Source organism: Monodelphis domestica, chromosome 1 (assembly GCF_027887165.1).
Source record: "Monodelphis domestica isolate mMonDom1 chromosome 1, mMonDom1.pri, whole genome shotgun sequence".
Lineage (NCBI taxonomy): Eukaryota > Metazoa > Chordata > Mammalia > Didelphimorphia > Didelphidae > Monodelphis > Monodelphis domestica.
In genome coordinates, this window is record NC_077227.1 from 183,482,030 (window position 1) to 183,499,116 (window position 17,087).

General features: G+C 34.3%; 1 protein-coding gene across 4 annotated transcripts in view; it reads right to left on the reverse strand.

Moving 5' to 3' along the window:
- Positions 1 to 17,087, reverse strand: part of FBN1 (fibrillin 1) — a 319,830-nt gene that overhangs the window by 153,321 nt on the left and 149,422 nt on the right. For all 4 annotated transcript variants that reach the window (XM_056810161.1, XM_056810160.1, XM_056810162.1 and 1 more), the window contains exon 8: positions 13,756 to 13,881. In XM_056810161.1, the coding sequence (XP_056666139.1) occupies positions 13,756 to 13,881 (126 nt within the window). The remainder of the gene's footprint in view (positions 1 to 13,755; positions 13,882 to 17,087) is intronic.

Consider the following 17,087-nt stretch of genomic DNA (forward strand, 5'->3'; position numbering starts at 1 on the left):
TTTTTATGTGGGTCCAGGTACATTACCAGTGACATCAGGTCCCCTGAATCAAGGCAACTATAATTAATAAAAGCCAGATATAATGTGGTTAGCCTATAATACATTATTAGTTTTTTTTTCTTTTCCTCAAGAAAGAACCCTAAAGTCTTATAAAGGCTATCCAGTGAACTGAAAACATCTGACCAACATCTTGTACTGTATACCAAAATAAGCTCAAAATGGATATATTATTTTGACAAAAAGGATGATATCATCAGCAAATTAGTGGAGTATGGAAGAAATTACCTGTCAGATATAGTTCATGACAAAACAAGAGACAGAGAAGATCACAGAAGAAAAAATGGATAATTCCAATTACATAAAATTAAAGATTTTGCAAAGGGAAACAAAGGCAGAGATAAATTTAGGGGGAACAAGCAGGAAATTGGGAAAAAACTTTTAGCTTAATAAAAAGATAATGAACTATCTTCAGTATTCCATTCATGATTTTCCCTACTCTAAACAATTCTTCTCTAGCATCTATTGCAGTCTCTAAGAAGTTACATGTTTCCTCTAAATAGTTTTCTTTATTTTTTAAGGAATCATTTCCCTCTGTTTAGTTTAGGTAATTATTATTATATTTTAAAATTAAACTTTGAATTTTATCAACTAAAAACCTATTTTGTCTCAGTTCCACTCTACCACCATTGAGAAAACAAAAAGAAAATTCTTAAAAGAAATAGGCATGAAAGCTATTATTACAATCATAAGGTAGATCAGAAAACTTGGAATTGTCATTCTCTTTTTCTTCTAAAAAAGTAAAATACTAAAAAAATAAAAAATAAAAATGTAAAATACAAGTTAAAATAATTTTTAGAGTTACCACTATTAACTTTTCCTATTAGTTTTATATAGTTCACCCCAATCTCATTACCACTTATATTGACCCTGTTCTTTAATCTTCTTGATAGTCAATATTTTATCTCACTTTTTCCAAATCATCTCTGTACTTTTCAAGTACTAAATTGTCTTACTATTTCCAAGACAAAAGTCTTTATATTGCTTAAAACTTTCAGTGGCTGGCTTCCTTTTGCCTTTTAGACAAAATATAGGCTCTTAAGCCTGACATTTAAGAACCTCTTCAAACTGAGTACAACCTTTCTTGCCAGCTTTAATTCACATTGCTCTCCTTCATGAGTTTTACATTCTACCTGGGATGTACTGCTAACTGTTCCCTGAACTCTACATTCCATCTCTCACCTTCCTGCATTAACTTCAGCTATTCTGCATGCCTAAAATGCACTCCCTGATAATCTCCACCTTTTAGAATATTTATCAGCCTTCAAAGCTCTGTTCATGGGCCATAGCCTTCTCTGAAAAGCTTTTCTGCTTTGTAGCCATCTACTCCACCTTGCTAGAGCTTTCTCCTTGAAATTGTTCACTTACTTATTTGCACATATACTGTACTATAGTTTCCAATAGAACATACATTCTTTGAGGGGAAGAATTGTTTCTTTTTTATCTTTGTAACTCCAGTACCAAGGACAGTGCTTTGTGTTTAGTAGGCACTTTATAAATATTCATTGAGTTAAATTTTGACTGTAGCATTGAGTGGAAGAAGGGGAAGAGAAAGAAATAAGCTTGAAAAAGTAGGCTTAATGCTACATTTTAAAAGCATTAAATTCCATATTAAGTAACATGTATTTTCTTTTTTAAGCAACAAAAAGTCACGAAATATTTTGAACAGGAAAAACTTGGAATTGTCATAGTAAACTGCATAGAGAGTAAAATTATTAAAGCCATGGGATTGGATGAGACAGCTAAAAGAGAAGGTATAGAGAAAGAAAAAAAGGACCAAGGACAGGACCTTAGAAACCATCCGTTCTTCTCAGAGAACAATGGGAAAATGATAAAGAATTGAAGGAAATCAATATGACAGCACAACTAAATTATGTATTTAGACAGTTTCATATCCATCAAGGAAGAGGAGGAGTATTCAAAAGATCAGATCATTAATAGTTCAGTAATGTTATAGAAAGGCCAGGAGAATGAGGACTGGAAAAAATAGCACAAGGTTTTAAAAAAATGAAAGACTAGCTAAATGGTAGTGCTTTCAATAGTAGTATTATAGGAAGGCTTCTAAAAAAAAATATATATATATATATATATATTCATTTAAAGATTATGAAGACCTCGGTATTTTTTATGTATCTTGGAAGGAACTAATTCAATAGGAAAAGAAGAAGAATAAAAAAAAAGGAGATAGATTTCTAGAGCAAGGCCCTTTTAATTAAAGAAATGAGATCAGTGTCATAGGAGGAAGGATTGGCCTTAGCAAAGAGTAAGGCAATCTCTTCTTATGTGATGACAGACAAGAGAGTGATGATTTTGGTAAGTTTAAAGAATCACAGAGAGATGAAAGAAATCCTATTGGATCATCTTAATCATTTTTTCAGTCAACCAACAAGAATTTATTAGGCATTTTCTACATGTCGGCCATTTTATTCTATATGTTAGGTTGTGGGAAAACAGTGACAAAAGTGAATTAAATAGTACCTGTTCTCAAGGAGTTTATGTTCTGTCAAGGAAAATAACATATAAGTAAATACTAAATAAACACAAGGTAATTTGAGATAGAAAAGCACTAGTGATTGGGGAAGCATAATGAAGAAGGGCCTCATGTAGACGGGGAGGGGGCACAAGATTCCAAGAGATAAGATTTAAGGGAAAGTATTTCAGGCATGTAGGATGGCCATTACTAAGATATAGAGATGGGGAATGGAAAATTGTATGTGATAAAGAGGCCAGGTTGATAAGACCACAGAATACTTAAAAAAGGAATATAATTACATATCAGCTAGTTGTGACCAGGTTTTCAGTTAATTAGGAGGCCAAGCCATCTGACAAAAGTGGAGTTTTAAGGGGTAAAATTTCAGGGCCTGAAAACAGGGAAAGTTTAAAATAATCATATTGAGAAATGAGATCAGACATCAGTAAGAGAAGGATTGCCAAGTGGGAGTAAAGACTCAGATGAGGTCATGTACCATAAATTTCTTGTTAATAAAAACAACCTAATTTTGTGACTGAGAAGCAATAGCAGCTACACAAAATATATTTAGTCAAATATAGTAGCAATTAAAAAATTTTAAAGTATACCATAACTAGAATAAATATGACTATTATTACTATCTTACTAACTACTGTATATGCTAACACAATATTTCAGTGCAAATCTAAAGAATCACAAAGGAAAATGTGAGGTAATTTTTTCTACCTCTTTCTATGAAAGTTGTGTGGGAAGACATCTTTCATCTTCACACTAGCTAGGCTATATTAAGGAGACCAATATGGTATGACTGCAAAATGGAATGACTATAGGTATACACTGTTGGCAGCTTCCTCTCCCCCATTCTTTAAGGTCTATATTCATCACAAACAAGACAAGTATGCTGTTATATGTTTAATCTATTACTGTTTTCCATGTCTAGAATCCATTTGGTTAAGTGTTAGTTTTGGATAACTTTTCATCTAAACATTCCCACTAAGAGAGGAAGGGGAGAAACCTTAACTGAAAAATCTTAATGGACAGTATTAATTTTAAAAATATAATGGGGTAACCCAAGACTGAAAAAATTTTAAAGCTTATTTTCACATTTCAGAAATAAAATATTTAATATATTATTTTTATAAACATTGAATCAGCAAGAAAAATGAGGATGTATATATTAGAAATGCAGTATTTGGAAAACTTGTTCAAATATGGCTCCTTTAAACTACTTATACACAGAAAATGATTCTGTTCTGAAATAAACTCCTTCAGAGCTAAACCTAGTTTAAGAGAAAGCTTACAAAAAGTGATCAATAACTTTCCTTAACCTAGTATTAAAAATCTTGACCATTTCTCCTCAAGACTTAAAAAAAAAAACTTACATTCTGTTTCAGTATCAGTACTAAACATTAGCTTCAAAGTAGAGAAGCAAAAAAGGGCTAGGCAATTGAAATTAAGTGAGTTAGCCAAGGATGCAAAACCCAAATCCTCCCAACTTCAGGTCTAGTGCTCTATCCATTGAGCTTCTTAGCTGCTTCTCATCCTGTCTTTAGAAAGGCAGCAGGATATAATGTAAAGAACATAGGCCTAGGAACCACAAGACAGGAGTTTCAAATCCCACCTCTAACCTTGGGCAAATCACTTAAGTTTTCTGACTTTTAATTTCCTTATCTTCAACATGAGGAAAGGAAACAAACAAGTGATAATAAGCATCAAATGAAGTTATATTCATAAAGCATCTTGTATTTTAAAGCATCATAGTAATATAAAAATAATAGTTTGCATTTGAATAATGTGTTAAAGTTTGCAAAGTACTTTACAAGTATTATTTTATCCTCTAAATAACCATAGAAGGTAGGAGTTATATTCCCATTCTATAGATAAGAAAACAGAGACAGTGAGCACAGAATAATAGTATACGTCAGAACTTTGGGAAGGGAAAGATTTTAAAACCAAGCAAGACTTAGAAAGAGTCACAAAATGTAAAATCAATAATTTTGATTACATCAAATTAAAAAGGTTTTGTACAAACAAAACCAATGTAATGGAAATTAGAAGGGAAATAACAAATTGGGAAACAATCTTCATAACAAAAACCTCTGAAAAAGGTCTAATTACTCAAATTTACAAAGCACTAAATCAACAAAAAAAAAATCAAGCCATTCTCCAATTGATAAGTGGGCAAGGGACATGATTAGGCAATTTTCAGTCCAAGAAATCAAAACCATTAATAAGCACATGAAAAGTGTTCTAAATCTCTTATAATCGGAGAGATGCAAATCAAAACAACTCTGAGGTATCACCTCACACCTAGCAGATTGGCTAACATGACAGTAAAGGAAAGTAATGAATGGTGGAGGGGATTTGGCAAAGTTGGGAAATTAATTCATTGCTGGTGGAATTGTGAATTGATCCAACCATTCTGGTGGGCAATTTGGAACTATGCCCAAAGGACACTAAAAGACTGCCTGTCCTTTGATCCAGCCATAGCACTGCTGGGTTTGTACCCCAAAGAGATAATAAGGAAAAATACATGTACAAGAATATTCATAGCTGCGCTTTTTGTGGTGGCAAAAAATTGGAAAATGAGGGGATGCCCTTCAATTGGGGAATGGTTGAACAAATTGTGATATATGTTGGTGATGGAATACTATTGTGCTCAAAGGAATAATAAAGTGGAGAAATTCCATGGGAACTGGAACAACCTCCAGGAAGTGATGCAGAGCGAGAGGAGCAGAACCAGGAGAATATTATACACAGACTGATACACTGTGGTACAATCGAATGTAATGGACTTCTCCATTAGTGGCAATGCAGTGGTCCGAACAATCCAGAGGGATCTATGAGAAAGAACACTATCCACATTCAGAGGAAAAACAATGGGAGTAGAAACACAGGAGAAAAATAACTGCTTGATTACATGGGTTGAGAGGATATGATTGTGGATGTAGACTCTAAATGAACACTCTAATGCAAACACCAGCAACATGGAAATGGATTCTGATCAAGGACACATGTAATACCCAGTGGAATTGCACATCGGCTATGGGGGAAGGGGAGGGAGGAATAGAATATGATTTTTGTAACCAAGGAATAATGTTTGAAATTGACCAAATAAAAATGGAAAAATGAAAAAAAGAAAACAGAGGCAGATAAAAATTAACTAATTTGTCCATAGTCACATAGCTTATAAATATCTGAGGCTGGATTTGAATTGAGGTCTTCCTAATTCCAGGCTTTTTTGCTTCTATATAACCAACCTGCCAGTAACACTGAAAATGATGTGATCTTAGGAAAATAATAACTTCTCCATCTTGATTTTCTTATTTGGTAGATGGTAATAAGAATATTTGCATTACCTTCCTCAATGGGTATTTTGAGCATCAAACATGATAATACACCTTAGCTATTAAATACTCTAAATCTGTGTTCAAATTCAGGCTTTACTACTTATTATTTGTGTGTCCTAGAGTAAATCACTTGACTTCTGTACACCTCAGTTTTGGAAAATAAGGGGAATGGATTCAAAGACCTTTGAACATTTCTTTCAACTTTAAATCATGAGCCTAATTCAATATCTAATGTAGTTAGATATCACTTTTAGTAAAACTGACTTATGAAAATATGAATTAAAAAAAGAGTAGAACTTTATTTTACACAAAATCAAAACACACAAATTCAGATATACCTGTTTGCAATTGAAAAAGGCAGAAAATAGGTAAAATAAATATTTTTATTTACATGCTAAATCTATAAGTCTCACAGTAGTTTGCCCAATCACATTCATTCTCACTCTAAGAAACCTTAATGTGAGTCATTACCTTGTTTTGTGGCTCCCACATCAGTCTTTGTCCAAAGTTCTAGCTTGTAATAAGTCATGTCTGCATTACAACAGGGCTTCTCTTTGTTTCATGAATTCTATTTAGTTATTAATAAAGGCCCCAAAGTGTAAGAGTAGTGATGTTGGTAGTTCTGACAAGCCTAAGAAAAGTCATAAAGTAACTAGGGATGGTCATCTAAGAAATATTTTTTAAATAATGGGGTTTGCTATTATACATTTTCAGCTTACATGAAGGGTTCTTGGAACATATTGTTTGCATAAAATGATAAATATATTAATTAATTAAGTGATTACACACTTTTCAAAACAATTTATCATGGAATTTTTTTAAATGGTAGTTGTTTTCTAAATCTTAACTCAATTCACCAAAATATAATTTATACACAAATCTTCAGAGACAAGTTCATTATGTAAGGGAGGCATAGCCCACAACTCTTGGAATTGATCAGAAAATCCTCATTTTAGTATATCAGTACATCACCACAAGCCTACTGAAGGGTTACTGCAAAGTGAATGCTCACCAAGACCTAGTCATTTCTAGGTGACAGTCACAGACATCACTTTATCAATGCAGAAAAACCTTGACAATGATAACTGTCCCATTCAATAGCAACCAAATTATTCCTATTTTAATTCTATTTTGTTTTAATGAGTTAGGACATTTCTTAATAATATTTCCACAGTCCTTCTACAAGAAAACTCAAGGATCAGTTAAAATATTAATAATGTAGGCCACCTTCCCTTCCCTATATGGGCATGCTAGGAGATAGAATTTTCTATCTTGAACTGTTAAGTGTTGCTGAAGCTTCTACTATAGATCTCTGAGGAATAGTATGGAAAGCACTTTTAGGCTCAATTTAAAAGTCCAAAGATGCTGAACAAAATTGAAGTTTTCAGGCCTTAGCAGAGCTTTTAATTAACAAAGAAAACTTCAGATATGAGTGAACCAGATTCAAGTGTCTTCTGACTCAAGTTCTCCATGTTTGTTTTAAAGGCAACATTTTGACATTTTTAAAAGCAAAATCACCATTTTTCTATTCTAGGATTGGGGCTAAACCAAACAATATTTTACTGCTTATATTAGAGTTGATGTTAACATAAACAGTATTGTCATTGTGAAGTTCCATAAAGGTAAGTGGGTCTATTCCAACTTGATGGATATAAATTGAATTAAAGTCTGTAATACATAATGGGCAGAAAGATGGAGCCAAAGGGTTGACCTGAAAGAAGCAAAACCAGCATGACATCTGAAAACTTATAAAGGGGTGGGGAATGGAGAGAGGAGAAGCAAATTTGTGTTTACAGTATTACTCTTGTTGCCAAGACACAAATGACCAAAACATTATTTAGTTTAAGAATATTCTTTTGAGTTGATTAAAAGTCAAGTCTTTGGAAATAACACAGGTCTTAAGAAGAAGGTACTTTCTCAACTTAAGTTCCACAAGCATTTATTAAGCACTTACTATATAAGCCATTGGTAACACACAAAGCTCTATAAGCCATGCCAGTGCTTCCAAAGAGTTAACATTCTATTAGATATGGGTGGAGGGAATGCATGTGCATGTATAGCTAAGGCAAGGAGATAATATGATTAAATTAAAACAAAAGAGCTAGGGGGAATATGTCCATCAATTATCACTCATTGCTATTCCTTAATAAGTCTATATCCTTTTCTGATCATATACTTTTTCAGAGATTTCTTTGAGTTCATTTTTGTCTGTAATTTATACAAGGCAATGTGCTTATTTAGGGTCACAATGAATTGACTTTTTGATAACTCAAAGTTTTGATTCATTGACAATTGTGTTTATACGTATTATTCATAGTCAAATAGCATCCCAGAGGATGATCCCAAAACACTTGTTTTCATCTGCTGAATGGATGTTATGTGGAAGAGGGATTCAACTTGTTCTGTTTGGCTCCCAGAGGGCCAACAGGGAAGTTGGTCAGAAATTGCAAAGAGTCAAATTTAAACTTAATCTGAACAAAAAATTTCTAATAATTAGAACTACCAAAGGCCATATAGGTCACCATATATTATGAATGCTTCCTCATTGGACATCTTCTAACAAAGACAAGATGAATATTTGTCAGGTATGGGATCTAAGAAATCCTTTTTTCAGGTCTGGGCTAGACACAAAAAGGTCTTTGAAGACCCTTCAAATCTGAAATTCTTTCGACTTCCTTGTAATACTAGTTGCCTCCAATTCTTCACTTCCCACTCACTTTCTTAATTCCCTGAAAGCTAGCTTCCATTCTCACTGCTCAAGTGAAATTGGTCTGAAGGCTCTATCATTTATCTCTTAATTGCTAAATTTAAAGGCTTTTCTGTTATCCTTATTTGACCACTCAGCAACTCCTGACACTTCCAAATCCCCCCCCTTTCCCAGAGGTAATGCTCTCTACTTGGTTTCTGAGGTAGTTTCCATCTGGGTAAGTGGTTCTCTCTCTCTCTTCGCTCTCTCTCTCCCCCTCCCTCCCTCCTTCCCCCTTCTTTTTCTCCCTCCCTTCTTTTTCTCCTTTCCCCCTTTCTTCTTGTAAAGAAGTAAAAACTTCAACTAATTATGTAAGATAATTTCCCCATACACTTCGTTTCATTCTCTCACTAGTATCTTCTTCTTCCCCTCTCTTTCTATTCTTCTCTTAAGGTCATCAAGACATCCCTAGAATTCTGACACTCCTGATAATGATGGGGTTTAGAGAAGATATATGTACCATCTCCCCATGTTAAAATATAAACAATTTATCTTTGTTTAATCCATTCTTATTTTTCTTTTTTTGGGGGGGTTTCTCTTAACTCTTGTTTTTGAACTTTAAAATTTATATTCAATTCTGGTATTTTCTTCAGAATATTTTGAAGTCCTCTATTTCACTAAAGATTCACTTTTCTACCCATTGGTTTATATTCAGTTTTGTTGGGGAAGTTATTTTTGGCTGTAAGCCTATATCCTTTGTTTTATGGTATATCATATTCCAAGCTCTCCATTCATTAATAGTGGTGACTGCTAAGTCATGTGCTATCTTGACTTGACTGTGGCTCCTCAGTACTTGAATTATTACATTCTGGTTATTTGCAGTATTTTTCCTTTCATCTTGAAGTTCTGGATATTGGCTAGTGCTCATTTGGAAGTTTGTTTCAAGAAATGAAGAATGGATTCAATCTATTCTACTTTGCCCTCTGGTTCTAAGAAATGTGGGTAATTTCCTTTAAGATTTTTTTAATTGACATCTGTGTTTTTCTTTTGTTCATGGCATTGATATAATTCAATAATTCTAAATTTTTTCTCCTATTTTCCAGGTCAGCTGTTTTTGCTATAAGAGACCTAATTTTTTCTATATTTTTCAGTGTTTTGGCTTTTTCTTAATATCTCCTATTATCTTGTAGAATGATTGGTTTCTATTTGTTCCATTCAAATTTTCAGATAATTTTTGATTGGACAAGATTATGTATTTCTTGTGCCAGGCTGTTGTTGCCTTTCTATTTCCAATTACTTCTTCCATAGTTTTAATTTCTTTTCCAAATTTTCCATTTCATTTATTTAAAAATATTTAAAATTCTGAAAAATAAAAGCTCTTGCTCCATGTCTTTTAAGGATTCTAGTTGAATTCATAACTAAGCTATTTTTCTTTGAGGCTTTCCTTGTGTATGTTTTAGAGTCATTCTCTTCTTTGCAGTTCATGACTTCAATATCTGTTACCCTAATAGTTCTTTGGGGTAGGAATCTTTTCATGTTCACTTATTCTTTCAGCCTACTCCTTGATTTTATTTTTTTTATTAAAACCCTTACCTTCCATCTTGGAGTCAATTCTGTGTATTGGCTCCAAGGCAGAAGAGTGGTAAGGGCTAGGCAATGGGGGTAAAGTGACTTGCCCAGGGTCACACAGCTGGGAAGTGTCTGAGGCCAGATTTGAACCTAGGACCTTCTGGTCCTGTCTCTCAATCCACTGAGCTACCCAGCTGCCCCCTACTCCTTGATTTTAGACTTGATGTTGGGGGCCAGGTTCTGCAGAGCAAAGATACGAGCTGCTCTTGGTGCTACTTTTTTACAATATCAATTTTATGATATTATTTCAGGCTGTCTGGGACAATTCAGGATGGGCTGCTATAAGCTTTCACTCCTTACAAAGTGGTCTGAGCCAGGGAAAATTCTGATTGCTGCTCCCCTGAAGTTCTGAAACTTGAGTTTAGAACAAGTAATAGTAAACCGCTGTTGGATTCAGTCACTAAGAGACAGTTGGGAAGCTCTGCTGTTTCAATATGACAAAATAGCTGGCTCCTCCCTGATTTGAGATTCCTGCCCCTGATTATTCTTTTGCAGGCTTCAGTCTAGTATAGGTACCGGAACTGACATCCTCTTATCTTCTTGGGATCTGAGCCACATTGCTATTCCTTGTTTCAGAATTTGTTCCTCTATGGATACATAGCCCAGGGCGTGTGGCCATTCCCTATTTTTTTAAAAATGCCACCCTTGGGCACAGATCTCCTTTCAGTCCACCCTGAAACTGTTACCTAGCAATGGGAAGTATGTGACAAAGCTGCCATTCGAACCTGTTTTCCTATTAAGGCCCAGTTTGGGTTTAGGACCTTCTCTTACTCTGGTACACAATGTTTCCCTGCATTAACCTGTTCCGTACATCTGTTCCTGGTGACTCCATCCTGAATGGATGGACCTCTCACATCTCTATGCTAACTTGGGCTGGAAAAGTTACTTTTATGACTTTTAAAAAAAATTTCTCTATTAAGATTTAGTCTGGTATGTTTTCTGCAACTGTTTGAAGGAACTTTTTGGGGGGTGAGCAGCCTACTGTGCTTCTTCCTGCCACCCTACTATTTTGGTTTCCCCTTCAAATTCTGTAAAATCTTGATATATATATATATATATATATATATATATGTGTGTGTGTGTGTGTGTGTGTGTGTGTGTGTGTGTGTGTGTGTGTGTGTGTGTAAGAGATATCTTGATAGAATAGGAAGTTTTAAAAGATATATATTGAACTATAGAATCAAATACTTTCTTTTTATTGTAACTGAAAAAAATAAAAACAACATGGGCTTATATTTTCTCTTTTTGGAATTAAGAGACTATAAATATAAAGTTTGCTATGGAGTCTACAAAAGGTTGCCCATTCCCTTCTCATATTTTTATTGTGCATGCCTTTTATTTCACTTGTAGATCATTCTCATAAAGATCTTATAAAGATGAGAAAGCAGACATGGACAGTAGTTAATGATAGTCTCTTAGATGCTTTGGTGAATTATTAATATCATTTGTGAGCTTTCTCCCCACTTTTTTGTTTTTTCTCCTCTGAGATATCTTGGGAAATGATCTTTTAATGTTTTCAAGATCATGCTGCTTTCAAATTAGATTCCTTCATTGTATATTTGGTCAGACATATCCCTACTTTATCTTCCTGCATGCCATTTCTAGTTTTTTTTATATAGTATATTGGGGACAACTGTAGTGATTTCTCTGTCACTAATGATAAAAATAGATGATGAAAGGAATGATTACAGATTTGTTCCATTTTATATCCATTCGTCATTTTCTGGCCAGTTTCCTTCAGAAGAATATCTTTGTTCAATGATCTATTGATTAGTAGCATCAGGAGACATATTTCAACAAAAGTCTTCATAAAATAATAGCCATTGGGGGATGCTATTCAAATGATTTAAATGGTACAAATTTTTATAGATGGTCAAGTCCTCCAGATGCTCCTGTTTGCAGATATATGCTGCTTACATTAAATCCCAGAATATAAAACAGCCCCCTCCACAAGATCCATAATTATAGAAAAGGTCAATCTAATAATCCAAACAGGAAAGACTAAATGGATGAATAATGCCTACTTCCCAGAAATACTTGCAGTTGGATGGCCAGTCCAATAATTTATTCCATCAGTACTTATATTCAGGAAAGGAAATACAGATGGACAATGAGTTGGGCCAAAAATCAAATAAGAGGAAAAGAGTGGGCTGGTTTGCATTGGGGAAACTTCACAATGCTTTTAATGAAATCAAGCTGTTCTCTCAGAGAAAAGACCCATATTTTTGACATAAATATTCTCCTAGCAATGATATAAAGTTATGAATCTTAGAACATCATGAGCCTTAAAGAAGTAAAATTACAAGCAATTCAATGGACAAAGGAGAGATTATATGTATAGTGGGTACAAGTTGACTGCTACAAATATCTGATGATGACCTTCACTGAAGAAATACTACAAGAAAATATGATCAAGGAAATATATTTTAAGCAAAGGAAGTAAGAGGAGGACTCTCATCACATTCAGAAGATCTAAAAGGATCTGTGGTAGAACATGGACTAGAATCACACAAGATAAGAAGGCATGTATAAGAATCAATCTGTATCAAAGAAGAAATGATCATATCAATGAGAGCACACATCTATAATAGCCTCTAATGGATGGGCATCGATGATAAGCAACATGGTATTCCAATGGCTCGAAAACCTGATTTTAGCAGAATTCTGCCAGAATTGGAACCTGAAATTTTAAGGTATTTTAACAGTCTAATCCTAACATATAAATTATTTACCTACTCCTCAATTTCGGAGTTTCACTTAATTTAGGTTTCATCTCTAACAATTATCAACAATAGCAACAAAAGAGAAAGGATAAAAATGCAGGCAAATGACTCACAATGAATGTTTTATCACTTATGGAAAGAATTAAATATTATAATAACTATTTTCAACAAACCATCCATTCAATTAAATGGAACTTGAGAACATGTTGAGTAATTTATATGTACTGAATCTTATGGAAGGAATTTACTATATAGCACTAACTTTTTAAGCATTCAATTAAATTCAAAATGTCAAAATCACTTTCTATAATCCAAAGGCAAAACAGAATAGAAAATATTATCCAAAATTATTTAAGGGTTTAATGGATTTTGTGAGTTTTTTACATACATACACATTAGACATGTAAAATATGAGAATTAGTGAGATATTTAATGAATCTCCCCAATTAAATGACCAAATCTTTTTTCTATTAAAAAATCATAAAATAGAAAACAACCAGTAAATTGTACCACCCCAAGAATATATAACAATTGAATTCAATTTTATATAAAAAAGCTATGTAAAAACATCTCAAACATTTTAAATCAAATATTTATTTGACTCAGTTATATCTTTAATCAGAAATCAATAAAAGTAAAAAAGGCTGCAGTTTCATTCTGGTTCAGCACCAAAAGGGTATATTATTCCTAGTAAACAAATTCTACTTGAATATTTACGTGGGCAATTTAAAATGAAAGATAAAAGAATAATATGTAAACAATTTGGTCATTAAGCATGAGTTTCCTTCAACTTCCTCAGCTTTCACTCACCCCTGAGAAATAGGGCATAAAAGGTCTTACCTTCACATTTTTGTGTCACTTCATTAAATTTGTGTCCAGCAGGGCACTTGCACTCAAAAGATCCAACAGTGTTAATGCAATTTCCTCCTTGACAGAGCCCAGGGATGGCTTGGCATTCATCCACATCTGTCATATTAAAGAGAATGAAAGAGACATGAGGGAAAGAGAGGAAGAGAGAAAGACAAAGGAAGATAAAAAAGAGACAAAAACAAAAGGAGAGAGAGAAAGAGAGAGAATGAATTACTTCCATTCAATTCATCCCCAAGAAAATAAATATGACAACTTAGCCACAATGATACTAAATAAATTAATTTTGATGTCTTATTTCCCAATTATAGCATTATGATACCAGACCATGAAAAGATAAACTTTTTTAAATTACATTGTAACATAATGACTCATTTAATAAAATTGCCAGTCTTCTGAAAAAAGGCACATGCTTTCTTTTTTCCCCTCATAGTTCAATTTCAGTCTCTTTCCACATGAACTTTCATGTTTTCATTTAATAAGTAAGCTCAGGGCAAAGCAAAAAGATTCAGTAAAGACATGGATATTTCTTGGCATCTATATGCTCAAAAGGGAAGATCTTTAAAAGTGTGCATACATTTTTTCTCTTCTTCACAATAAGAAAAACACATAAAAACCTAATCTAAAACTAGAATCCTAATAAAGATGTTTATAAACTGCTATACTTCATTTTGAGTACTTAAAGAAAACAACAACTTGACAAACCCACGTAGAGTCTGGCTTTTTATCTTACTACATGAAGAGAAATTTGCAAATCCTATAGTCAAATATTAGAAAAATTATATTCTTGAAACAAAAAAAAAAGAGAGAAAGGGGATACCAAAATTCAAAATATTTATTTTGGTATAAAATATCACATTTTTACAACTTGACATATTCAAAAAATATTTTTAAAACATAGTGTTCTATTCCACAAATAAAAATTACATGTGAAAATATAACTAGGATCTTATTTGATTTGCTTACTTCACTTTTGCCTGAGTCCAGAACTTACCATTAACTTGATATGTTGAACATTTTAATAAAAAATTATCCAAACCCAAGGCATTACTTTTTAGCTTATTGAGAACTTATTTATAAACAAAATTCCTTACTTCTTCTTATCTAGCATTTTATTTATCATGATTTTCTACCAACTAGGAATGCACATTTAGTTTTATTCCCTTCTCATTTTTATTTTAATCTAAAACTTTTTAAAAACCCTTACTTCCTATCTTAGAATAAATACCAACCAATATCAAGGACTAGACAATTGAGGTTAAGTGGCTTGCCCAGGATCACATAGCTAGGACATCTCTGAGGACAGATTTTAACCCAGGACCTCCTATCTCTGGGTATGGTTCTCTATCCACTGAGTTACCTAGCCCCTTCATTCCTTTCTAAGCATACATATCCTAGACCAATGATAGAGAACCTTTCAGAGACCAAGTGCCCAAACTGTAACCCTTAAGCCACATGTGAGCCCTCCCCCTACCTTACCCCAGACAGAGGAGGGAGGAAGTACTCCCATTAGGCTGCTGGGCAAAGGGGCAGGTCATGTGAGAAATGTCTTCAGACATGTGCAAAAAGGGGGAGAGGAACAGCTCCCCCCCCCCAGCACATGTGCCATAGGTTTGCCAACATGGCCCTAGAACAGTGGTTCTCAACCTTTCTAATGCCATGACTTCGCAATACAGTTCCTCATGTTGCAGTGACACCAAACCAAAAAAATTATTTTGGTGGCTACTTCAAAACTGTAATTTTGCTACAGTTATAATTCGGAATGTAAATACCTGATATTCATTATGTATTCTCATTGCTACAAATTGAGAGGTTGAGAACCACTGCCCTAGAGCATCAGTATGAATGGTAGAATGACCTCTTCTACTCTTCTCCAAACCAGAAACAAATTAAGGGAAGAAGAAGGAGAAGAAGAAGGAGAAGGAGAGGGAGAGGGAGAAGAACAAGAAGGAGAGGGAGAGAAGGAGGAGGTGGAGGAGAAGGAGGAGGAGAAGGAAGAGAAAGAGGAGAAGGAAGAGGAGAAGGAAGAGGAGGAGGAGCCTGTGCATATTCTTGCTGGAATTTTTCATGACTAATTTTAAAACAATACTTTTTTTTTTAAATGTCTAGGAAGTTTCTGACTATAAAACTGGTTTGTAAATAGAAACGCATTAGTGGGCACTCAAATGCTAGAGTGGCAAGCAAGGAAAGCACAGTCCCTCATAAAATATAACCCCATGGTAATGATCCTTCTCTAGGAAGCCAGCACCTGCCAATGGAAGGGCAGGTTGGAGGGAGCAAATCAGCTCAGAGAATAAATATTTGTCCATATATTTATGAGAGAGATGTAAAATAATACATAGCAAGAAACTTACCCGTTGCATATCAGCATACTTGTCCCCTACTTTATATTGTCAGGTAATATGAGCAGAATTTCTCCATTTACCTAAGGCAATTACTCAACCTTGTATAAATTCAATAGAATAGCCAATCCTCCCTTTAGGGGCTTGCATCAATTAAGGAATCACTACACATTTATTAAGTGCCTACTATGTGCTGGGCAGTACTAGGCTGGGCATTGGACATACCAAGATAAAAGAAAATAGTCCTTGCCCCTAAGTAATTTACTATCTAGCTGAGGCAACATGTACCCTATGCCCGTTCTCTAACCTGTACGTTGGAGAACTGAGCTTGACATCAACTGACTATAAAGTGGCAAAGTCCTTAGCTCATCTTTTCATAGAATTTTATTTGTTTCCATTTTCTGGGGACCCTAGAGTAATAGGAGGGTGGTGCCCATGGCACCTGCAAATTAGACCTCAGGATTTGTATATCTCAGGAAGGGAGAGCTGGCCTAAATCTGATAAAATGATCACATCTGCCCTTAAAAAAAGAGAAAGAATGGCAGAATCACTGAAATATGTAAACACTTAATAAATGCTTGTTGATTGATTAACCAGGTTCTCCATCTGGCAAAGAAGATACAGAGAATGATCACCCAGTCCCCAGAGTCTTGTATTATTTTTAAGCAGAAACATAACTCTCTCAATTCCACAGCCTTTTTTCATTCCCCATAAACTGATTTTCATCCTGGACACTTAAGAGTGGAGTCAGAACGTATGTTTCTGAGAGGAAGTGGAAGAAGCCAACAGGTGGCAAAGGCAGTTAGAGGAAACAGTAGGAGGTGTGAAATGAATAGCAAAATTCCTTATTAGCCCCCTCTTCCCTTTTTCATCCTCCGTCTCCTCAATCTGCTCAGATGGGTCACACTCTAACCTCTTGAGATTGCTCTTTACTAGGCAGATCAGCACTGAAAAATCCACTTT